The sequence below is a fragment of the Chiloscyllium punctatum genome, chromosome 36 (assembly GCF_047496795.1).
Source record: "Chiloscyllium punctatum isolate Juve2018m chromosome 36, sChiPun1.3, whole genome shotgun sequence".
Lineage (NCBI taxonomy): Eukaryota > Metazoa > Chordata > Chondrichthyes > Orectolobiformes > Hemiscylliidae > Chiloscyllium > Chiloscyllium punctatum.
In genome coordinates, this window is record NC_092774.1 from 75190280 (window position 1) to 75215763 (window position 25484).

Here is a 25484-nt window from a genome sequence, read left to right on the forward strand (position 1 = left end):
CGAATGAACACAGCCCCCACCTCCTGGTGCTGCCAGGAAACTTTACAATGCCCATAAAACAACACAGGACCTGCACTCCTGAAATATCTGCAATTTCCAACGATACGAGCTACTCATTCACTGTTCCATCTGATACACGACATTGGAAACTTCGTGCAGGAGGCTGAAAGAAATCAACAGGTTTAAAACAAAAACCATTTGAAGCTCAAAGCCATCAATGAGAGTCTGAGCCTGGCGGGAAGTTCAGGTAACCCTTTATTGTGACCCAACTTTGTTACAGCTTCAGATTCCCCCCCAGCAAAAAGGGAATGGGAGGGGGAGAGAAAGGGGGCGGGGAGGCATGGAGGGGGGGGCTTGGGTGCAGTGTGGAGTCAACCATAGGCCAGACAGGGTAAAGGATGCAGCTGGGACGACTGAGTGAATCCTTTCCCACAACGGCAGTTTCCTTCCTAAAAAAATGGCGTGAGTGAATCAGATGGGGTTTTCTCACCCCAACACCACCCCCCGCGCCCACCCCAAAATGGTCTTCATCGTTAGACTTGGAACTCCAGATTACTGACTGAATTCCAATTTCACCATCTGCCACGGCAGGATTCGAACCCGGGAGGCCCCAGAACTGGGTTAATACTCCAGTCAATAACGGCACTCAGCCGTCATTCCTTCAATGCCTCTACTATGGTACGTGAACTTGCTGGTGCCTCTGCAGGTGGGAGGAGCAGGTGAACACTGAAGGGCCTCTCCCCTATGTGGACCTGCTGGTGTTTCTGAAGTGTGATGGCCTGGGTAACGCACTTCCCGCACTCGGGACAACTAAAGGGCCTCTCCCCCGTGTGTATCCGCTGGTGAGTCTGGAGGCCCGGGCAAAGCCCTTCCCACACTCGGGGCACCTGAAGGGCCTCTCCCCGGTGTGGGACCGCTGGTGTCTCAGCTGGGCAGAGGCCTGGGTAAAGCACTTCCCGCATTCACAGCAGCTGAAGGGCCTCTCCCCCGTGTGGACCCGCTGGTGGGTCTGCAGGGTGGAGGAATCGCTGAAGCCTTTACCACACTCTGGGCAGCTGAAGGGCCGCTCTCCTGTGTGGAGCCGCTGATGGATCAGCAGGGCAGAGGCCTGGGTAAAGGCCTTCCTGCATTTGGAGCAGCTGAAGGGCCTCTCCCCTGTGTGGACTCGCCGATGGGTCAGCAGGTGGGAGGAATCACTGAAGGCCTTCCCGCACTCGGGGCAGGAGAGTGGCCTCTCCCCCTTGTGGATTCGCTGGTGCCTCAGCAGGGCGAAGGAATTGCTGAAGACCTTCCCACACTCGGGGCAGCAGAAAGGCCTCTCCCCCGTGTGGACCCACCGGTGGGTCAGCAGGGCGGATGCCTGGGTAAAGCCCTTCCTGCACTCGGGGCAGCTGAAGGGCCTCTCACCGGTGTGACTGCGCCGATGAGTCTCCAGGGCAGACGGGGCACAGAAGCCTTTCCCACAGTCGCCACACTTCCACGGTTTCTTCACGGGACGGGATTCCTCAGGTTTCTCCATGGCCGAAGGTTCAGCCCCACCCTGCCGTGAATTCCTCTTTCCAGTCTGTATAACTGTTTCAGGCTCCACACTCACTGCGGTGCAACGTCGGGTCTCTCATCCAGTCCCACTGATTCTAAAAATGCACTCGAGCAGGAAGCAAACGCTTTGCTCCTTCTCACAGAATCACAGTCAAAAGTCGTTGCAGTCCCGATGTCCCAGTGTCACTGTCAGACATTGATGTGAAAGTGAGGACTGTAGATGCTGGAGAGTCAAGAGTTCAAAAGTGTGACGCTGGAAAAACACTGTAGGTCAGGCAGCATCTGAGGAGCAGAAGAGTCAATGCTTCGGGCATAAGGCCTTCATCTGTCGATTTTGAAATTTCTGTCTTCAGATCTTCAAATACTCTGTAAAGAGAGATTACAAAAGTCATTACACTCAGTGCAGGGTAACAACTCTGAACAAGCAATTCTACTTTCTGCGGAATATACTTTTCTTTTGTTATTCCACAAAATTGAAAGCACCATCCCACACTCTCTCCCTCCTCTGTTCTCACTCCACTCTAATTCTCCTCAAGGTGCTGATTCAGATTCTTACAGATGCAACCAACAGAGTCATAGAGATGTACAGCATGGAAACAGACCCGAACCCAGGGAAAAGACTTTGTCTATTTATGCTATACATGCCCCTCATAAATTTGCAACCTCTATAAGGTTACCGTTCAGGCTCCAATGCTCCAGGGAAAACAGCTCCAGTCTGTTCAGCCTCTCCCTATAGCTCAAATCCTCCAACCCTGGCGACATCCTTGTAAATCGTTTCTGAACCCTTTCAAGTTGCACAACATCTTTTCCTTGGAAGGAGACCAGAATTGCACGCAATATTCCAACAATGGCCTAACCAATGTTCTGGACAGCCGCAACATGACCTCCCAAGAGTAAAAAATTAACATGAAAAAGTCTTCGATAAGCATTTGGTACTTAAAGTTTGACAAGGCACTGATGAAATGCATCCAACAATCTTGAAGGAAGGGACAACAGAAATTGTGGAATCCGTAATTTATCAGTCTTCCATGGACTTGGAGGAGGTGCCAGAAGACTAGAGAACTGCAAACATTGCAGCCTGGTTTAAGAAAGGTTGTAAAGCTAATCTCAGCAATTATAGAGTCATAGAGATGTTTTGCTATCCTATCTTTCCCATAAAGGCTGACAGAACAGGCTGTGAGCAGGAGTCTGCTGGGCACCACCTTCATTAATCAAAAGAGAAAGAGCTATTGATTCAGCACCTCAGTAAATCTTGAGGCAGTCTTGACTCCTATGCACATGTTGGGATCCATGTAAGGAGATGTTTATATTTTGCTTCTGTACTTAGAATTCATAAATTGAAGCCAGTGTACATTTTAAAAATATTTAAGATTAAAAGTACAGAGAGATCAATATTATACAACAATCCAACAACCCCGTCCCAGGACAACACGCGCCTGACCCTCACAAAGATGGCGGCCGGTTGCCCGGGCAACCCGAGAGCTCCTTCGCCGGTGAAGTAAACACTGGGGCCTGTGGGGCTTCTATTGGAGGCCTCAGGCCTCCCCCTAGGAGTTTATAAACTCCCCAGTCTCCCTCCTCCCGCGGTTCCCAATCCTACCCTGTCTCACTGTCTCCTCTCCCCGGGGGCAGGAGCCAGGTCTTGCCGCTCGGGCCTGGCGACCTCCCCGGGATGTTTCTGAAACCTGGTCCTGTTCTGAAGGAGGATCACCGGGACCCGAAACCCGTCCTCACATTTCTCCCGACACGAGCTGCCGGACCTGCTCAGCTTTTCCAGCGGCTCCTGTTCTTGTTCCTTCAGCCGCCGGCGCCATTCCTCTCCCACACTCAGTAACACTGTCTTTGTCCGGCCGCGGGACCTACACTGCACATGCGCCAACACACAGGGGGCGTGGTCCAAACTATGTCGTCACCAACTGAGGGGGCGTGGTTGGGGTGTCCTCCAACCAATAGGGGACAATGGGGGTTGGTTTGCCCCGCCCCCAGCCCCCCCTGAAAGGTGGGTTTCATTTAAATGTGAATGTGGTTTTCTTTTTAATTTTCAGCCTGTTCAGGAATGTTACTCCAGACCTTTGGAAGGCTGAAACATCGGGAAACTTCCAGACACAAACAAAGGGGTTTTAAAAAATGAATAGAAATAGGGAAGGTAAATTACAAAAGAAGCCGAGTATAAAATATCAAAAGCTTCTGTTGTTGTGCCAAAGGGAACAGAGTCGCTAAAGTAAATGTTGTTTCCTTGGAAGGTGAAACAGGTGAGTTAATAAGGGGAACACTGAAATGACAGAGCTGCTAAATCAATACTTTTCCTCAGTTTTCACGTTGGAGGACAGCAGTACCATTCGGATTGGAACGAGCAAGTCAAAGTCACATCAACGTCAATAGGTACACTATTAGGATTGAGGGCAAACAACTCCCCTGGGCCTGATGGCCTACATCCGAGGGTACTAAAGGAAGTGGCAGTGGAGATTGTGGATACATTAGTTACAATATTTCAAAATTCCCTGGACATGAGAAAGATTCATTGAGTTTATTTAATAGAGAGATAGGTAGGTTCTTGATTGTCACATTTTGGCCCACTCTCCTAACCTATCTCGATCCATTTGAATGGTTCATGTTTCCTCATTGCAATTTACCATCACGCCTATTTATGTGTCATCCACAAATTTAGCAAATGAGCCTTTTATACGTGTATCCAAGTCACTAATGTAGATTGTAAATAGTTGAGGTCCAAGGACCCAACCCTGTGGCACCTGACTAGTTACATCTTGCCATTCAGAAAAAAAGCCATCAATTCGGACTGTCTGTCTTCTGCCCATCAGCCAGTTACCTATTCTCGTTGTCATGGAAAGGCTACCAACCTCAAAGACCCCTCCCACCCTGGGAATGATCTCCTGCACCATCTTCTGTCAGGCAGAAGATACAGAAGCTTGAACACATGTACCAACAGGTTCAAGAATAGCTTCTTCCCTGCTATTATTAGACTGCTGAATGGAGCTCTCCAATGCGAAATCGAATGTTGCTTCTGCGCACCTCCTGTGCAGCTGTAACTCTGTATGCTTCACTCTGTCTAAGCGCAGTATGACCTGCATGTCCTTGTTTGCTCGGATCTGACTGTACTGCTGATAAAACAACATTTTTGACTCTACTTAGGTACATAGCACAGTACAGGCCCTTTATCCTACTCTAAGATCAGACTGACCTACATACCATTTATTGTACTAACTTTCATGTACCTATCCAAGAGTCAATTAAAAGTCCTTAATGTTTCTGACTCTACTAACACTGTTGACAGTGCATTTCACACAGCCACCACTATCTGAGTAGAGAACCTACGCTGACATCTCCCAGAAACCTTCCTCCAATTACCTTAAAATTATGCCGAGAGTGTGATGCTGGAAAACCATAGCAGGTCAGGCAGCAGCCAAGGAGCAGGAGAATTGACATTTTGGGCATAAGCCCTTCATCAGGAATGAGGCTTGTGGGCTGGGGGTGCTGAGAGATAAATGGGAAGAGGGTGAGATTGGGGGAGAAGGTAGCTGTCAATGCCATAGGTAGATGAAGGTAGGTAGGTGTGTGTGAGTGTGTGAGAGGTGGGGTGGCAAGATGATAGGTCAGAGGGGGTTATGGTGCAGATAGATAGGAAAATATGATGGACAGGTCAGAAGGGGCAGCGCCAAGTTGGAGGCTTGGGACTGGAATAAAGTGGGGGGAGGTGAGGAAACTGTTGAAATCCACATTTGTCCTGTGTGGTTGCAGGGTCGCAAGGCAGAATGAGGTGTTCCTCCTCCAGGCATCGGGAAATAATGGTTTGGCGATGGATAGGTTGGAGAAGTGGGTGGAGCTGATAGATTGAAAAGTTGATGGAAAAGGTCAAGAGGGCGTACTGAGTTGAAGTCACGGGACTGGGATAAAGTGGGGTGGGGGGGGGTGGAAAATGATGTCTCGCATCCGCAGTCCTCATTTTCCCCTCCTTAAAATTATAGACTCTTGTAAGGGGCATGGATAGAGTGAATACCCAAGGTCTTTCCCAAAGGTCCAGTACGAAAGGGGCATAGGTTGAAGGTGAGTGGGGAAAGATTAGATTACTTAGTGTGGAAACAGGCCCTTCGGCCCAACAAGTCTACACCGACCCGCCGAAGCGTAACCCACCCAGACCCATTCTCCTACATTTACCCCTTCACCTAACACTATAGGCAATTTCGCACAGCCAATTCACCTAACCTGCACATTTTTGGACTGTGGGAAGAAACCGGAGCAAACCCACGCAGACACGGGGAGAATGTGCAAACTCCACACAGCGAGTCGCCTGAGGCGGGAATTGAACCCGGGTCTCAGGCACTGTGAGGCAGTAGTGCTAACCACTGTGCCACCATGCCACCCACTTTTTTTTAAAGACCACCACAAACTCACTCCATTTTTTTAAGATTAGAAAACCTGAGGGGCAACATTTTCACGCAGAGGGTGGTGCGTGTATGGAAGGAAGTGGTGGAGGCTGGTACAATTGCAACATTTAAAAGGCAGCTGGATGGGGATATGAATAGGAAGGGTACAAATGAACATAGGCCAAATGCTGGCAAATGGGTCACTGGATTCATTTAAGATATGGACTGAAGGGTTTGTTTCCAGCTCTACAACTCTATGACTATGTCTACATAGTTGAAACCAATTTCACAAAATGAGGAATAGGTCATTCACCCTTACAGCCTGACCTGAGCTGTGGCCTAACTGCACATATTCCAGTGCAATTTTCAGAAAGATTTCAGCAGCTCTTTTAAAAAATTGAAATGCGTTTAGACTTCAAGGATGTTTCTGAATATATCATTTTAGCTATTCTCAATTTTAAAGATAAGAGTTTCGAGCGAACACAGCCCACACCTCCCAGCGCTGCCAGTAACCTTTACAATGTTGATGAAACGATGCAGTACCTGTACTCCTTAAAAATTTACAATTTCTAACGATACTAGCTACTCATTCACTGCTCCATCTGATACACGACATTAGAAACTTAGTGCAGGAGGCTGGAAGAAATGAGCAGCTTTAAAACAAAAAAAAAATCTGAAGCTCAAAGCTTTCAATGAGTCTGAGCCCAGCAGTAAGTTCAGGTAATCTTTATTGTGACCCAACTTTGTTACAGCTTCAGATCTCCCCCAGCAAAAAGATGGAGAGAAAGTAGCTGCTTTTTAAACAGCTCAAGGTCAAAGCGCACACACTCCCCCTCCCCCCACCCCACCTCACCTCACCTCACTTTCTTTACTATCGGTCAGCAAAGAGTTGTCCCTTTGTAATTGGATCCTTGGTACAGCCTTAACGTGTGGGGCTGGGAACGGGGGGAGTGGGAAGTGAAACAGACTGCTGTGAGTCTGGAGTCACGTGTAGGCCAGAACGGGTAAAGGATGCAGCTGGGACTACTGAGTGAATCCTTTCCCACAACGGCAGTTTCCTTCCCTAGAACGGGCGTGAGTGAATCAGATTGGGGTTTTCTCTCCCCTCCCCCGCAACAGAAAATGGTTTCATCTTTAGATTCTGACCGTATTCTAATTCCACCATCTGCCGCGGTGGTATTCAAACCCAACAGATCCCAGAACTGGGTTGAGAGTCCAGTCGATAACGGCACTCGGCAGTCGCTTTGTCAGTCCCCCTGCGATGGCACGTGAAATCGCTGGTGGCACCGGAGGTGGGAGGAGCGGGTAAAAGCCTTCCCACACTCAGGGCAGCTGAAGGGCTTCTCTCCCGTGTGGACTCGCCGGTGGGTCAGCAGGGAGGAGGAATCGCTGAAGGCCTTCCCGCACTCGGGACAGCAGAAGGGCTTCTCCCCCGTGTGGACCCGCCGGTGGGTCAGCAGGGCGGATGCCTGGGTAAAGCCCTTCCTGCACTCGGGGCAGCTGAAGGGCCTCTCACCGGTGTGACTGCGCCGATGAGTCTCCAGGGCAGACGGGGCACAGAAGCCTTTCCCACAGTCGCCACACTTCCACGGTTTCTTCACGGGACGGGATTCCTCAGGTTTCTCCATGGCCGAAGGTTCAGCCCCACCCTGCCGTGAATTCCTCTTTCCAGTCTGTATAACTGTTTCAGGCTCCACACTCACTGCGGTGCAACGTCGGGTCTCTCATCCAGTCCCACTGATTCTAAAAATGCACTCGAGCAGGAAGCAAACGCTTTGCTCCTTCTCACAGAATCACAGTCAAAAGTCGTTGCAGTCCCGATGTCCCAGTGTCACTGTCAGACATTGATGTGAAAGTGAGGACTGTAGATGCTGGAGAGTCAAGAGTTCAAAAGTGTGACGCTGGAAAAACACTGTAGGTCAGGCAGCATCTGAGGAGCAGAAGAGTCAATGCTTCGGGCATAAGGCCTTCATCTGTCGATTTTGAAATTTCTGTCTTCAGATCTTCAAATACTCTGTAAAGAGAGATTACAAAAGTCATTACACTCAGTGCAGGGTAACAACTCTGAACAAGCAATTCTACTTTCTGCGGAATATACTTTTCTTTTGTTATTCCACAAAATTGAAAGCACCATCCCACACTCTCTCCCTCCTCTGTTCTCACTCCACTCTAATTCTCCTCAAGGTGCTGATTCAGATTCTTACAGATGCAACCAACAGAGTCATAGAGATGTACAGCATGGAAACAGACCCGAACCCAGGGAAAAGACTTTGTCTATTTATGCTATACATGCCCCTCATAAATTTGCAACCTCTATAAGGTTACCGTTCAGGCTCCAATGCTCCAGGGAAAACAGCTCCAGTCTGTTCAGCCTCTCCCTATAGCTCAAATCCTCCAACCCTGGCGACATCCTTGTAAATCGTTTCTGAACCCTTTCAAGTTGCACAACATCTTTTCCTTGGAAGGAGACCAGAATTGCACGCAATATTCCAACAATGGCCTAACCAATGTTCTGGACAGCCGCAACATGACCTCCCAAGAGTAAAAAATTAACATGAAAAAGTCTTCGATAAGCATTTGGTACTTAAAGTTTGACAAGGCACTGATGAAATGCATCCAACAATCTTGAAGGAAGGGACAACAGAAATTGTGGAATCCGTAATTTATCAGTCTTCCATGGACTTGGAGGAGGTGCCAGAAGACTAGAGAACTGCAAACATTGCAGCCTGGTTTAAGAAAGGTTGTAAAGCTAATCTCAGCAATTATAGAGTCATAGAGATGTTTTGCTATCCTATCTTTCCCATAAAGGCTGACAGAACAGGCTGTGAGCAGGAGTCTGCTGGGCACCACCTTCATTAATCAAAAGAGAAAGAGCTATTGATTCAGCACCTCAGTAAATCTTGAGGCAGTCTTGACTCCTATGCACATGTTGGGATCCATGTAAGGAGATGTTTATATTTTGCTTCTGTACTTAGAATTCATAAATTGAAGCCAGTGTACATTTTAAAAATATTCAAGATTAAAAGTACAGAGAGATCAATATTATACAACAATCCAACAACCCCGTCCCAGGACAACATGCGCCTGACCCTCACAAAGATGGCGGCCGGTTGCCCGGGCAACCCGAGAGCTCCTTCGCCGGTGAAGTAAACACTGGGGCCTGTGGGGCTTCTATTGGAGGCCTCAGTCCTCCCCCTAGGAGTTTATAAACTCCCCAGTCTCCCTCCTCCCGCGGTTCCCAATCCTACCCTGTCTCACTGTCTCCTCTCCCCGGGGGCAGGAGCCAGGTCTTGGCGCTCGGGCCTGGCGACCTCCCCGGGATGTTTCTGAAACCTGGTCCTGTTCTGAAGGAGGATCACCGGGACCCGAAACCCGTCCTCACATTTCTCCCGACACGAGCTGCCGGACCTGCTCAGCTTTTCCAGCGGCTCCTGTTCTTGTTCCTTCAGCCGCCGGCGCCATTCCTCTCCCACACTCAGTAACACGGTCATTGTCCGGCCGCGGGACCTACACTGCACATGCGCCAACACACAGGGGGCGTGGTCCAAACAAAGTCGTCACTAACCGAGGGGGCGTGGTTGGGGAGCCCTCCAACCAATAGGGGACAATGGGGGTTGGTTTTCCCCGCCCCCAGCCCCTGAAAGGTGGGTTTCATTTAAATGTGAATGTGGTTTTCTTTTTAATGTTCAGCCTGTTCAGGAATGTTACTCCAGACCTTTGGAAGGCTGTAACATCGGGAAACTTCCAGACACAAACAAAGGGGTTTTCAAAAATGAATAGAAATAGGTTAGGTAAATTACAAAAGAAGCCTAATATAAAATATCAAAAGCTTCTGTTGTTGTGCCAAAGGGAACAGAGTCGCTAAAGTAAATGTTGGTTCCTTGGAAGATGAAACAGGTGAGTTAATAAGGGGAACACTGAAATGACAGAGCTGCTAAATCAATACTTTTCCTCAGTTTTCACGTTGGAGGACAGCAGTACCATTCGGATTGGAACGAGCAAGTCAAAGTCACATCAACGTCAATAGGTACACTATTAGGATTGAGGGCAAACAACTCCCCTGGGCCTGATGGCCTACATCCGAGGGTACTAAAGGAAGTGGCAGTGGAGATTGTGGATACATTAGTTACAATATTTCAAAATTCCCTGGACATGAGAAAGATTCATTGAGTTTATTTAATAGAGAGATAGGTAGGTTCTTGATTGTCACATTTTGGCCCACTCTCCTAACCTATCTCGATCCATTTGAATGGTTCATGTTTCCTCATTGCAATTTACCATCACGCCTATTTATGTGTCATCCACAAATTTAGCAAATGAGCCTTTTATACGTGTATCCAAGTCACTAATGTAGATTGTAAATAGTTGAGGTCCAAGGACCCAACCCTGTGGCACCTGACTAGTTACATCTTGCCATTCAGAAAAAAAGCCATCAATTCGGACTGTCTGTCTTCTGCCCATCAGCCAGTTACCTATTCTCGTTGTCATGGAAAGGCTACCAACCTCAAAGACCCCTCCCACCCTGGGAATGATCTCCTGCACCATCTTCTGTCAGGCAGAAGATACAGAAGCTTGAACACATGTACCAACAGGTTCAAGAATAGCTTCTTCCCTGCTATTATTAGACTGCTGAATGGAGCTCTCCAATGCGAAATCGAATGTTGCTTCTGCGCACCTCCTGTGCAGCTGTAACTCTGTATGCTTCACTCTGTCTAAGCGCAGTATGACCTGCATGTCCTTGTTTGCTCGGATCTGACTGTACTGCTGATAAAACAACATTTTTGACTCTACTTAGGTACATAGCACAGTACAGGCCCTTTATCCTACTCTAAGATCAGACTGACCTACATACCATTTATTGTACTAACTTTCATGTACCTATCCAAGAGTCAATTAAAAGTCCTTAATGTTTCTGACTCTACTAACACTGTTGACAGTGCATTTCACACAGCCACCACTATCTGAGTAGAGAACCTACGCTGACATCTCCCAGAAACCTTCCTCCAATTACCTTAAAATTATGCCGAGAGTGTGATGCTGGAAAACCATAGCAGGTCAGGCAGCAGCCAAGGAGCAGGAGAATTGACATTTTGGGCATAAGCCCTTCATCAGGAATGAGGCTTGTGGGCTGGGGGTGCTGAGAGATAAATGGGAAGAGGGTGAGATTGGGGGAGAAGGTAGCTGTCAATGCCATAGGTAGATGAAGGTAGGTAGGTGTGTGTGAGTGTGTGAGAGGTGGGGTGGCAAGATGATAGGTCAGAGGGGGTTATGGTGCAGATAGATAGGAAAATATGATGGACAGGTCAGAAGGGGCAGCGCCAAGTTGGAGGCTTGGGACTGGAATAAAGTGGGGGGAGGTGAGGAAACTGTTGAAATCCACATTTGTCCTGTGTGGTTGCAGGGTCGCAAGGCAGAATGAGGTGTTCCTCCTCCAGGCATCGGGAAATAATGGTTTGGCGATGGATAGGTTGGAGAAGTGGGTGGAGCTGATAGATTGAAAAGTTGATGGAAAAGGTCAAGAGGGCGTACTGAGTTGAAGTCACGGGACTGGGATAAAGTGGGGTGGGGGGGGGTGGAAAATGATGTCTCGCATCCGCAGTCCTCATTTTCCCCTCCTTAAAATTATAGACTCTTGTAAGGGGCATGGATAGAGTGAATACCCAAGGTCTTTCCCAAAGGTCCAGTACGAAAGGGGCATAGGTTGAAGGTGAGTGGGGAAAGATTAGATTACTTAGTGTGGAAACAGGCCCTTCGGCCCAACAAGTCTACACCGACCCGCCGAAGCGTAACCCACCCAGACCCATTCTCCTACATTTACCCCTTCACCTAACACTATAGGCAATTTCGCACAGCCAATTCACCTAACCTGCACATTTTTGGACTGTGGGAAGAAACCGGAGCAAACCCACGCAGACACGGGGAGAATGTGCAAACTCCACACAGCGAGTCGCCTGAGGCGGGAATTGAACCCGGGTCTCAGGCACTGTGAGGCAGTAGTGCTAACCACTGTGCCACCATGCCACCCACTTTTTTTTAAAGACCACCACAAACTCACTCCATTTTTTTAAGATTAGAAAACCTGAGGGGCAACATTTTCACGCAGAGGGTGGTGCGTGTATGGAAGGAAGTGGTGGAGGCTGGTACAATTGCAACATTTAAAAGGCAGCTGGATGGGGATATGAATAGGAAGGGTACAAATGAACATAGGCCAAATGCTGGCAAATGGGTCACTGGATTCATTTAAGATATGGACTGAAGGGTTTGTTTCCAGCTCTACAACTCTATGACTATGTCTACATAGTTGAAACCAATTTCACAAAATGAGGAATAGGTCATTCACCCTTACAGCCTGACCTGAGCTGTGGCCTAACTGCACATATTCCAGTGCAATTTTCAGAAAGATTTCAGCAGCTCTTTTAAAAAATTGAAATGCGTTTAGACTTCAAGGATGTTTCTGAATATATCATTTTAGCTATTCTCAATTTTAAAGATAAGAGTTTCGAGCGAACACAGCCCACACCTCCCAGCGCTGCCAGTAACCTTTACAATGTTGATGAAACGATGCAGTACCTGTACTCCTTAAAAATTTACAATTTCTAACGATACTAGCTACTCATTCACTGCTCCATCTGATACACGACATTAGAAACTTAGTGCAGGAGGCTGGAAGAAATGAGCAGCTTTAAAACAAAAAAAAAATCTGAAGCTCAAAGCTTTCAATGAGTCTGAGCCCAGCAGTAAGTTCAGGTAATCTTTATTGTGACCCAACTTTGTTACAGCTTCAGATCTCCCCCAGCAAAAAGATGGAGAGAAAGTAGCTGCTTTTTAAACAGCTCAAGGTCAAAGCGCACACACTCCCCCTCCCCCCACCCCACCTCACCTCACCTCACTTTCTTTACTATCGGTCAGCAAAGAGTTGTCCCTTTGTAATTGGATCCTTGGTACAGCCTTAACGTGTGGGGCTGGGAACGGGGGGAGTGGGAAGTGAAACAGACTGCTGTGAGTCTGGAGTCACGTGTAGGCCAGAACGGGTAAAGGATGCAGCTGGGACTACTGAGTGAATCCTTTCCCACAACGGCAGTTTCCTTCCCTAGAACGGGCGTGAGTGAATCAGATTGGGGTTTTCTCTCCCCTCCCCCGCAACAGAAAATGGTTTCATCTTTAGATTCTGACCGTATTCTAATTCCACCATCTGCCGCGGTGGTATTCAAACCCAACAGATCCCAGAACTGGGTTGAGAGTCCAGTCGATAACGGCACTCGGCAGTCGCTTTGTCAGTCCCCCTGCGATGGCACGTGAAATCGCTGGTGGCACCGGAGGTGGGAGGAGCGGGTAAAAGCCTTCCCACACTCAGGGCAGCTGAAGGGCTTCTCTCCCGTGTGGACTCGCCGGTGGGTCAGCAGGGAGGAGGAATCGCTGAAGGCCTTCCCGCACTCGGGACAGCAGAAGGGCTTCTCCCCCGTGTGGACCCGCCGGTGGGTCAGCAGGGAGGAGGAATAGCTGAAGGACTTCCCACACTCAGGGCAGCTGAAGGGCTTCTCCCCCGTGTGGACCCGCTGGTGCCTCAGCAGGGAGTAGGAATAGCTGAAGGCCTTCCCGCAATCAGGACAGCTGAAGGGCCTCTCCCCTGTGTGGACCTGCTGGTGGGTCAGCAAATTGGAGGAACGGCTGAAGGCCTTCCCGCACTCGGGGCAGCTGAAGGGAGTCTCCCCCGTGTGGACCCGCTGGTGCCTCAGCAGGGTGGAGGAATCGCTGAAGGCCTTCCCGCACTCGGGACAGCTGAAGGGCCTCTCTCCCGTATGGACACGCCGGTGGGTCAGTAGGGAGGATGAATCGCTGAAGGCCTTCCCACACTCAGGGCAGGTGAAAGGCCTCTCCCCCGTGTGGATCCGCTGGTGCCTAAGCAGGGCAGAGACCTGGGTAAAGCCCTTCCCGCACTTGGGACAGGAGAACGGCCTCTCCCCGGTGTGGATGCGCCGATGAATCTCCAGGTCAGACGGAGTACGGAAGCCTTTCCCACAGTTACCACACTTCCACGGTTTCACCATGTTTAAACTTCAGCCACAAGCAAATGCGTGTCCTGCCCCTCACTGCTGTGAATTCCTCTTTCCAGGCCGTATAACAGTTTCAGGCTCCACACTCAGTGCGCAGCAACAGTAGGGTCTCTCATCCAGTCCCACTGATAATGAAAATGTACTGAAATAGGAACCAAAAAGCTTTGCTCCTTCTCACAGAATTGTAATCAAAAATTGTGGCTGTCCCAATCGATTGAGTGATTGTCAGGTATTGATGTGAAAGTGAGGACCGCAGACGCGGGAGAGTCAGTGTTGAAAAGTGCGGCGCTGGAAAAGCACAACAGGTCAGGCAGCATCCAAGGAGCAGGAGAGTCAACATTTCGGGCAAAAGGCCTTCATTTGTTCATTTTGAAACTTCTGCCTTCGGATCTTCAAATACTCTAGAAAAAGACATTACAAAAGTCAACACTGTCAGTGCAGGGTAGAAATTCAGAACAAGCTATTCTACTTTCTGAGAGCATTCTTTTCTTTTGTTATTCCACAAAATTGAAAGCAACATCCTTCTCTCTTTCTTTCTCTCTCTCTCTCTCTCCCCTCCCCCTCCTCTGTTCTCACTCCGCTTTAAGTAATTCTCCTGAAGGTGCTGATTCAAGATCAGAACAGCAAAAATGTCAAGAAATATATATTGGATAACTCCACCTGAAAGTTAATATCTTTCACAACAGTGGGATGCTGCTGAGAGTGAGCAGGTCTGATTTTGGGAAGCAAAACAAAATGTGTCAATTCAGGATGAATCGGGAATGCATCTTGAGGAATAACCAGATACATCAAGGTATTAACACAGACACTAGAGAGAAACTGAACAGAAGAGACGTGGCAAACGTTAGTAGAAAGCCAGAGTCATTAAGATATACCACACAGTAACAGACCTTTTGGTCCAAATCGTCTATGCTGACCAGATATTGTAAATCAATTTAGTCCCATTTGCCAGCACTTGGCCCATATCCCTTGGCCAATCCACCCTACCTTGCACATCCCTGGACACTATGTGTAAGTTAGCACGGCTAACCCACACAAACCTGCACCTCCTTGGGCATGATGGGTACTTTAGCACGGCCAATCCACCCTCACCTGCACATCCCTGGGCACTATGCATAATTTAGCGTGATCAATCCACCCTAACCTGGGCACAGTTAAAAATCACACAAACGCGGGTTATAGTCCAACAGGTTTATTTGGAAGAACAATCGTTCGGAGCACTGCTCCTTCATCAGGTGGTTGTGGAGAATAAGACCATAAGGCACAGAATTTATGGAAAGACATTTGTGGCCTGCCACTGAAATGATATATTGAACAAATCTGGATTGTTCAGTCTTTCATCTTTTAGAATGGATTGCAGGTATCATTAATATGGAAATCCCAGAACTTCCTGTAAGGCACCCTCTCAAGATAACATAAGGCTTTACAACAAAAGGTGGCATCTCAGCTCAGACAATGCATTAAAGGTATGAGGTCAGAGTTTGCCTGTATCTCAGTCTTGACTCAGACTGTTTCTATTTCCAAAGCAGGAATTTATAAAATATTATCTGGATTGACTGCCTGCATGAAGTGCCGAGTCTCATCCACCAGCTGAAATGACTGGATAGTGAGGGCTTGATCCCCACAGTGCAATGAATTCCCACTTTCCACCAAAATCCCAAATGTCCACACTCACTCAGTTGCTCTCTCATAAATCAAATATTTCATTGTAACTTCTTCTGCTCCCAGCCTCCAGTCTTCACAACCACACTTGTGCTTTCACCGAAGACAATTAGTCATACAGCACGGAAACAGACCCTTTGGTCAAACTCGTCTGTGCCAAACAGATATCCGAAATTAATCTAGTCCCATTTGCCAGCATGTGGCTCTTATGGTTCTAAACCATTCCTATTCATGTACCCAGCCAGAGGCATTTTAAATATAATTGTACCAGCCTCACCACTTCCTCTGGCAGCTCATTCCATACATCCACAACCCTCTGCGTGAAAAAGTTGCCCCTCAGGGCCCTTTTAAATCATTCCCCTCTCACCTCAAACATATGCCCTGTAGTTTTGGACTCTCCTACCTTGGGGAAAAGACCTTGGATATTCACCCTATCCATGCCCGTTATAAACCTCTATAAGGCTGCCCCTCAGCTTCCGATGCTCCAGGGAAAATATCCTGGATCTACTCAGCCTTTCCCTGTAGTTCAAACCCTCCAAGTTTAGCAACATCCTCGCAAATCTTTTCCGATCCCTCTCAAAGTTTCAGAAGTTCTTTCCGAAAGCAGGGAGACCAGAACTGGACGCACTATTCCAAAAGTCGCCTTACCAATGGACAGCCACAACATGATCTCCCAATGCCTATACACAATGCTCTGACCAATAAAGGAAAGCATACCAAACACATTCTTCACTATCCTGTCTACCTGCAACTCCACTTTCAAGGAGCTATGAACCTGCACTCCAAGGTCACTTTGTTCTGCAACACTCCCCTTCACTGTACCAGTCCTGCCTGCATTGCTTGACCAAAATGCAAAACCTCACATTTCTCTAAATTAAACTCCATCTGCCACTCCTTGGCCCATTAGTCCATCCGATCAATTCTAATTTCTAGTGAATTCTGCTTCCTCTCTTACTCTCTAGAAGCTGAAAATCTCCATCCCACACACTCTCCCTCTCTTCTCACTTTGTAGAACCTAATCCCTGCTGTATCTCATCGTGAAGGGTCTGGTTCATGCTGTTTAACAGGCCCACACTCAGGGGAGATCTAATTGAAACATAGAGAATACTGAACGACCTGGACAGAGTGGACGTTGGGAAGATCTATCCATTGGGAGGAGAGACTAGGGCTCGAGGCACAGTCTGAGAGTAAAGGGAAGACCCTTTACGTTGGAGATAAGGAGAAACATCTTCAGCCAGAGAGTAATGAATCTATGGAATTAACTGCCACAGAAAGCTGTGGAGGCCAGGTCACTGAGGATATTTAAGACTGAGATAGATAGGTTCTTGAGTATCAAGGGGATCGAGGGTTACGGGGAAAAAGCAGGAGAACGTGGATAAGAAACTTAACAGCCACGATTGAATGGTATGAGCAAACCCAATGGGCTGAATGGCCTAATTGCTGCTCCTATATCTGATGGTCTCTTGCTGTCCTGGACACAAACTGCATGAATCCAAGTAAGAGTCTGTTAATCCATTTTTTAAGATTAGAATCAGTCTAACCATTGTGGTACAGACAGCCTCACACAGGGAAACTCACACCTTCAATACGTTATCTGAGACGACATGACACCAATTGGGAATGTAACGTTTAAAAATGGTTTTGCTATTTACATATGAAAGAACTGAAACCAACATGGTTATTCTAAAAGAGGAGAGAGTTAACAATAACCCAGGTCTTTTTCAATATATAATTTCAGTTACATCCCACTGTAAACTTTTGCTATAAATTCAATGTCTTACAACCTTATTCTTCACAACCACCTGATGAAGGAGCAGCAGTCTGAAAGCTAGTGATTCCAAATAAACCTGTTGGACCATAATCCTGTGTTGTTGATTTTTAACTTTGGACACAGAGCGTGAGAATTGGGAGCAGGAGTTGGCCATTTGGTCTTTGGAGCCTGAATCAGCATTGAACAGACCATAACTGGATATGAATCTTCCTACATCTCGGTGGATAGGCTGGGACTTTCTTCACTGGAGCACAGGAGGTTGAGAAGTGACCTTATAGGAGGTTTATAAAATCATGAGAAGTATATATGAGGTGAATGGCAGGTGTCATTTCCCTCAGGTGGGGGTTTCAGGATTAGGCAACAAATTTTGAAAGGAGAGAGGAGAAAGGTTTTGAAAAGACTTGAGGCAGCTTTTTTTAAAATACGGTAGTTCATGTGTGGAATGAATGTCCAGAGGAAGTGACGTTACTTTCAAAAGACATTTGGTTAATTACATGAATAGGAAAGGTTCGGAGGGATATGGGCCAAACACTGGCAGGTGGGACTAGATTAGTTTGTGAATATATTCAACGTGGACTAGTTGGATTGAATGGTCTGTTTCTTTGCTGTATGACTCTAACTGTTCTGTACTTGTCTTAAAAAGATTTTCTTGCTTTCTCCCATAAACATCCACTTTATTGTTGCTCAAAACTCAGATGAACTCAGCCTTGAATATATTCAATGACCCCTAACTGCAGGAAGACATCCACAATTCTGAACTCAATTCCTCTTGTTAATATATCACTTGCTTTGCTGATTGCTTGCTGCAACTGTCTGTCAACTGGCAGTGACTGGTGTAGAAAGACACTGAACCCCCGTTCTACATCCACATATCATTCCCTATTCCCTTTTGCCTGAAACATCAACTGTCCTGCCCCTCAGATGCTGTCTGACCTGCTGTGCTTTTCCAGCACCACACTTACTGACTCTAATCACTCGTATCTGCAGATCTCACATTCTCCACATCTCAGTATATCACCATTTAAATAATACACTTCCTTTTTGCTCTTTTTCACAACTTCACATTGTTGTACTCTTTTTCTCATGTTTCCAATTGTGGTCTTCTCTACATTGGGGAGACTGAGCATACACTTGGGAACGGTTTGCTGAGCATTGCAGGCAGGTCCACAGTCACTACCCACTTTAATTCCCCTTCCCACTCCCTTTCTGAAAAGACTACCTTAGGCCTTCTCCATTGCCACAATGAACCAAACAGCAAATTGGAGGAACAACACCTCATCTTCCGCCTGGGCAGCCTATAGCCCAGCGGACTCAACATTAAGTTCTCCAGTCTCAAATAACCTCACTTCCCATCTCTTCCTCCCCCCAACAACGACTCCCTTCTCAGCCCCTCCCCCTCATTTCCACTCCTCCTTGTCACTAACCAGATTTATTTCTCCCATTCACCAACCAGGTCAGACCTTTCACGTGTCCCCACTTCACCACCCTGCCCCCAGGACACCCTTTATCTGCACCCATCCCCAATCCTGAAGAAGGGTTACACCTGAAACGTCGACTTCTCCACCTCCTGATGCTACCTGGCTTCTTCTGTTCTTCCAGCCTCCTGCCTGTCTATTTTGCCAATTGCGACACAGACGTAGAGCAACGTTTCCAGAGTCTGTCCCCACCCCGATTCACTCCCTTTCCTTTCATTGCTGCAAGTCAACAACTGAACCCCAGAATGAAAAAAAAATGGAAAAGGTGGTGAGAAAAGAGAGTGCGGTACTCACAGATGTTGGACAGAGGAAGGAGATTGCAGTCTGGGGTGAAGCTCAATCTTCATTCAGAGAAACTGGAGCAGCAGCATCTTCAGAAACTCCTGGTCCAACTTCCGCATTCAGACAATGGGATGTCTCTGATTAGCAGGAGGACTAGACTCCGTCCGGTCCTCCAGCACTCCCTATTGGTCACTCAAACGAAGATCGCGCGCCATTTTGTGCGAACTGTGATGAGCATGCCCAGTATTTTGCTGACACCCGGCGAGCATGCGTACGACGTTGCTGACACCGGCAAACATGCGCTGTATGCTCTATCGGGATACTGGTGTTACTAACAGATTTTAAGTGTCCAAATGCCAATAGGAAAAAAAAGGGGTAGAGCCACAATATTTTTTCTCCGTGGTTCGACATTTGATTGTTTTTGCATTTTGTCTCGCTGCTCAACTTTTGTATGTCTTTTTCCCTTGTTGATAGAGTCTCCCCGTGAGCTGACTTTGGGCAGCGCTTTAACCAGTTACACAGACTGAAGAAACATTACACTATTCGCAGGAGGGAGTGACTGTACACGTTTCCTGAGTGTGATCCCAGTTTCAATTGTTCATCGGAAACACAGAACCAAAAGGACACCAGAACTGCGGAGAATTTGGGGAAATGTGGGGACTGAGGGAAGGGATTCCATTCCCTGGGGGCACTGGAGGTTCATCAGCTCAGTCGCAGTGCGGACAGGCCGTTCTTCAAAAAATTATTACAACATTATTTCCCATTGACAAAAACACATTCACGCTGCCTGATTACCTTGAACTTATACAAGTGCTCTGTCATAATATCTTTGATAATAGCTTTGAACATTTTCCCCATTACATATGTTAAGTTAAATAGTCTCCCTTTTTGAAGAAAAGATTTGTCCAATCTAAAAAAAAACCACCCCTGAAACTAATGAGGTTTGGAAAATTAAAACCAATACATTAACTATTACGGGGAGAATACGGGGAAGTGGAGTTGAAATGCCTATTAGCCATGATTGAATGGCGGAGTGGACTCGATAGGCCGAATGGCCTTACTTCCACTCCTATGTCTTATGGTCTTATTTCACGCCCTAATTTCTCTTTAAGAGTCTAGGATGAATTCCTTCAAATACCCGGGACTTATCAGCTCGGAGTTCCAACAGTTTACTCAGTCCTCGTTCCCTGGGGATTGTAATTTTCTTCAGTTCCTCCCTCCCTTTCAATTCCTGATTTACAGCTAGTTCTAGGGTGTTACTTGTATCCTCTCAAGCGGTCAGATTCAAACTCTTTTCAATTCATCTGCCATCTCTTTATCCTCTGTTACTAAATCCCCAGACTCATTTTCTGCAGAACCAACACTTATTTTGTTAACTATTTTTAAGAAAAGCTGACAAAACTTTCCACCATTTTTTAAGCTAACTTTCTCACCCTAAATTGCCATGCGACTGCCTGCATTATTTCTGATATTTTGCCATAGCTCTCAACTCTAGCATCAACTTGTCTGCGTATTCTATTGAACTGACCTTGATTAAGTGTTGCAAAACACACAAGGGCAAATCTTTCCTCTCCAGAAAGTCTTAGTACTTAACACGATAAAATTCACTTTGAAATATTGTTCATCCAAATTTTACCAAGCACATACTACAGATTCAACATCCCACAAAGACACCCAGTTTTGTTGTGATCTTTAATTCTGAAGAGAAATTTGAATACCCAGTGATTAACTGGAAGAACTCTTCATTAAGATTTCACATTTTTAAACAAATAAAAATTACCCATTAACTGGTGTAACTTAGCAGAATGGGATGTATGGCCTTAAATTGTAAATCTAGTTTTCTTTAAATCCCTGCAAGAGTTCCCGCAAATCTTTACAAGAGTCTTGATAGTTCATTCACTTGCTGGGAATAGTCCAAGGGATACAACATCTCTTGAGGATTCACTTAAATCCTTCTCAGGATTCCAAGTATTCCTGGTAATTGTATGCGGGAAAAGATCTGCCACCCTGGCAACCCACAATAGGCCCACAAAAGCAAAATTGGCCAAACTGTACCAAAACACCCAGAATGCCTTAGCAGGGACCAAGCAGGCTGACAAGTGAAACTAGACAGCACTTGCAGACAAGGGAATACCTGTACACCTCAAGTACCCACTAACAATGACAGAATACCACAGCTATCCCAAAGCCCTGAGGGCAGCTTCACAACCCAGCAATACCAAAGCCACACAAAAGGACAGGTCAGACAGAGAGGCACCAGCAAGAGCATTGCTCCCAGGACAGGACAATGGAAGCACCTCACCGTTTCAGAGGAGACATTAGCACCTACGCAAACAGACACACGCGCTCTCATGCACACACACAGGTCTATGGAGTGAATTTGCATTTGCAGATACATTCAATTTTGATCCAAAAGCACACAACCTGCAGGCAGTTGATACATGTAATATTTGTAAATTCCTACTTTGGAAATAGAACCAGTCTGATTCAAGATTGGGATACAGACAGACTCAAACCTCACACATTTCATTGTTGTCTGAACTGAGATGAAACCGATTTATATAAAACCTTATGTCATCTCGAGAATCTGACTTCAAAGACTTTCTGGGATTTACACATTAATGAACTAAAACTTGCAACCTATTCTAAAAGACAAAAGACTTCACAACAATCTATGTTTGTTCAATATATCCGATCAGTTGCACTATACTGTGATCTTTTGCTATAAATTCTGTCTTATGATCCTGCTCCACAGCTTCCTGATGAAGGAGCAGCTCTCCGAAAGCTAGTGGTTCCAAATAAACCACGATAACCTGATGTGTGATTTTTGAACTTGATCCAACCCAGTCCATCTCTGGCTCCTCCATATCATTTCGAGTGAAGGCAGCCCCCACCTCCCGGTGCTGCCAGGAAACTTTACAATGCTGAGGAAATGATGCAGGACCTGCACTCATGAAAAATTTACAATTTCTAACGATACTAGCTCCTCATTCACTGCTCCATCTGATACATGACATTGGAAACTTAGTGCAGGAAGCTGAAAGAAATGAGTAGCTTTAAAACAAAAACCTCTTGGAGCTCAAAGCCTTCAATGAATGTCTGAGCCCAGTGGTAAGTTCAGATAACCTTTATCAAGACCCAACTTTATTACAGCTTCAGATCCCCCCAGCAAAAAGGCGTAGAAAAAGTAGCTTTATAAAAAAAAACAGCTCAAGGTCAAAGAGTACACAGTCCCCCCACCCCCAACTTTCTTTACTATTAGTCAGCACCAAGTTATCCCTTTGGAATTGGATCCTTGGTACAGCCTTAACCCGTAGGAAGTATTGCCTCACTCAACAATTTCAACCCAGACCCTGTATCCAAGTAAGTTTCTCCCTGTTCATTTCTGCAGGTGGGGGTGTCAACCACACTGCTGTGGGTCTGGAGTCACATGTAGGCCAGCCCGGGTAAAGGATGGGACGACTGAATGAACCCTTTCCCACACGGCAGTTTCCTTTCCTAAAAAAGGACATGAGTGAATCAGATGGGGGTTCTCATGCCCCCGCCCCCAAAAATGGTTTCATGGTTAGATTCCGAACTCCAGACTTCTGACCGAATTCCAATTCCGCCATCTGCCACGTCAGGATTCAAACCCAGGGGTCCAGTCAATAATGGGACTCTGCCATTGCTCCTTCAATCCCCCTGTCATGGCATGTGAACTTGCTGGTGCCTCTGCAGGTGGGAAGAGCGGGTGAATCCCTTCCCACACTGAGAGCAGGTGAATGGCCACTCCCCAGTGTGGACCCGCTGGTGGGTCAGCAGGGTGGAGGCCTGTGTAAAGCCCTTCCCACACTCAGGGCAGCTGAAGGGTCTCTCCCCTGTGTGGACCCGCTGGTGCTTCAGTCTGTCGGACGAATTGCTGAAGGCTTTCCCGCACTCGGGGCAGGTGAAGGGCCTCTCCCTGGTGTGGACCCGCCGGTGGGTCAGCAAGGTGGAGGCGAGGGTAAAGCCCTTCCCACACTCGGGGCAGCTGAAGGGCTTCTCCCCCGTGTGGACCCGCTGGTGCTTTAGCCTGTCGGAGGAATTGCTGAAGGCTTTCCTGCACTCGGAGCAGCTGAAGGGCCTCTCCCCCGTGTGGACCCGCTGGTGCCTCAGCCGGGCGGAGGAATTGCTAAATACCTTCCCACATTCAGGGCAGCTGAAGGGCCTCTCCCCAGTGTGGCCCCGCTGATGCCTCAGCAGGGCTGAGGAATTGCTGAAGGCCTTCCCACACTTGGTGCAAAGGAACGGCCTTTCTCCGGTGTGGACCTGCTGGTGGGTCAGCAGACTGGAGGCCTGGGTAAAGCCCTTCCCGCATTTGGGACAGCTGAAGGGTCTCTCCCCTGTGTGGACCCGTTGGTGCTTCAGCAGGTCAGAGGAATTGCTGAAGGCCTTACCGCACTCTGTGCAGGGGAACGGCCTCTCCCCGGTGTGAGTGCGCCGATGAGTCTCCAGGGCAGACGGGAAATGGAAACTTTTCCCACAGTCACCACACTTACATGGTTTCTCTACGGGGCAGGATCCCTCAGGTTTCTCCATGGCCAAAACTTCAGCTGCGCACAAACATGTGTAGAGCCCCTCCTTGCCTTGAATTCCTCTTTCCAGGTCATATAACTATTTCTGGCTCCACACTCAGTGCACTGCAACCATACGGTCTCTCTTCCAGTCCCACTGATTCTGAAAACATATAGAAGCAGGAACCAAAAAGCTTTGCTCCTTCTCACAGAATCACAGTCGAAAATTGTTGTATTCCCAATGGATTGAGTGACTGTCAGACATTGACATCAAAGTGAGGACTGCAGACACTGGACATTCAGTGTTGAAAAGTGCGGTGCTGGAAAAGCACAGCAGGTCAGGCAGCATCCGAAGAGCAGGAGAGTCGATGTTTCAAGCATAAGGCCTTCATCTGTTGATTTTGAAACTTCTGTCTTCAGATTTTCAAATACTCTTTAAAAAAAATTACAAAAGTCATCACTGTCAGTCCAGGGTAGAAATTCAGAACAAGCAACTCTACTTTCTGCAGAACATTCTTTTCTTTTGTTATTCCACAAAATTGAAAGCATCATCCCACTCTCACTCTCCCTCTCACTCCCCCTCTGTTCTCACTCCACTCTAATTCTCCTGAAGGTGCTGATTCAGGATCTTACAGGGGCAGAAAAGCAAAAATGTCAAGACTGACATCTCTCTGAATTTTGGATAGCTCCACCTGAAAGTTAGTTTCTTTCCCAACACTGGAATACTGCTGAGAGTGAGCAGATCTGATTTTGGGAAGCAAAAACCGTCAATTCAGGGTGAACCTGCAATGCAGCTTCTTGACGAACAATGAGACATGAAATGGTTAACGTCCCCAGGAAGGGGGAGAAAACGAGACATCAAGGTATTGACACCGACACCAGAGAGAAAGTGAACATGCCGACCAGATATCCAGAATCAATCTAGGCCTATTTGCCAGCACTTGGCCTATACTCCTATAACCCCTTCCTATTCATATACCCATCCAGATGCCTTTTAAATGTTGTGATTGTACCAGCCCCCACCACTTCCTCTAGCAGCTTGTTCCTTACACACACTGCCCTCTGAATGAAAAAGTTGCCCCTTATGTCCCTTTTAAACCTTCCCTTCCCCACCCCACCCTTAACCTATTACCCTTACATTCTGGAGTATCCCATCTCAAGGAAAAGACCTTGACTATTTACCCTATCCATGCCTCTCATGATTTTATCAACTTCAGCCTCCAGCGCACAAGGGGGAAACAGCCCCAGTCTGCTTGGCCTCTCCCTATCACTCAAACCCTCCAACCCTGGCAACATCCTTGTAAATTCTTTCTGAACCCTTTCAAGTTTCACAACATCCTTCTGATAGGACTGAGGCCAGAAGTGGCTATGGTTCTGCTGAACAATGGCAATTTAATTCCAAAATATTAATTTCTTCGTGAGAAGGGAATAATTGGCATTGTAGCTGTAAGAGGTCTCTTGCAGAAGAGTGAAGAACCAAGTGAGAGAACTTTCCACTAAAATGGAGAGGAACAGATGTGATTCTGAGACTGGGGAATTATATCTAAAGCAAGGAAATTACAATGGCAGAGGCACAAACAGGCCACAATAAATGAGGTAACATGATTGAAAGAAATGACAAACATTGAAAGAGCACCTGGAGGAACTGCAACAGTTGTCCATTCCTGTCTGAAAAAATAAAACACAGAAGGTGGCACAGCCACGGTAACAAGGGACATGATGGATAGGACGAGATCCAAAGAAGTGGCGTACAAATTGGCTAAAAATAAAGTACCAGATCTGAAGAC

General features: G+C 47.1%; 2 protein-coding genes across 5 annotated transcripts in view; both read right to left on the reverse strand.

Annotated features, from left to right (window-relative positions):
- The window catches only part of LOC140460719 (uncharacterized), a 14152-nt gene extending 10712 nt beyond the window's left edge, over positions 1-3440 (reverse strand). Inside the window, exons 1-2 of one of the 4 annotated variants that reach the window (XM_072555349.1) lie at positions 1338-1397; positions 71-163 (exon numbers count right to left, since the gene is read on the reverse strand). The gene's annotated coding sequence lies outside the window, so the exon portion shown is untranslated. The other 3 variants (XM_072555350.1, XM_072555348.1, XM_072555351.1) reach the window with 3 other exon arrangements.
- Positions 238-23722, reverse strand: LOC140460147 (uncharacterized). The gene is made up of 4 exons (XM_072554543.1): positions 22865-23722; positions 22596-22663; positions 13201-13976; positions 238-1614 (listed from the first exon to the last, which is right to left on the reverse strand). Exons 1-4 carry the CDS (start codon positions 23720-23722, stop codon positions 743-745), a joined length of 2574 nt encoding a protein of 857 aa, XP_072410644.1. The 3' UTR covers positions 238-742.
- Positions 23723-25484: the final 1762 nt, after the last annotated feature.

What these genes read in the sequence shown, in the direction of transcription:
- LOC140460147 (XM_072554543.1), bottom strand. Translation starts at nt 23,722, where the DNA reads ATGGAGAAACCTGAGGGATCCTGCCCCGTAGAGAAACCATGTAAGTGT. An exon ending in TTACCCGGGCTGGCCTACAT is followed by an intron (nt 13,977 to 22,595) that starts GTGACTCCAGAC and finishes TTGTGGCTGAAG; the next exon opens with TTTAAACATGGTGAAACCGT. An exon ending in TCACGTGCCATCGCAGGGGG is followed by an intron (nt 1,615 to 13,200) that starts ACTGACAAAGCG and finishes GGACTGGATGAG; the next exon opens with AGACCCGACGTTGCACCGCA.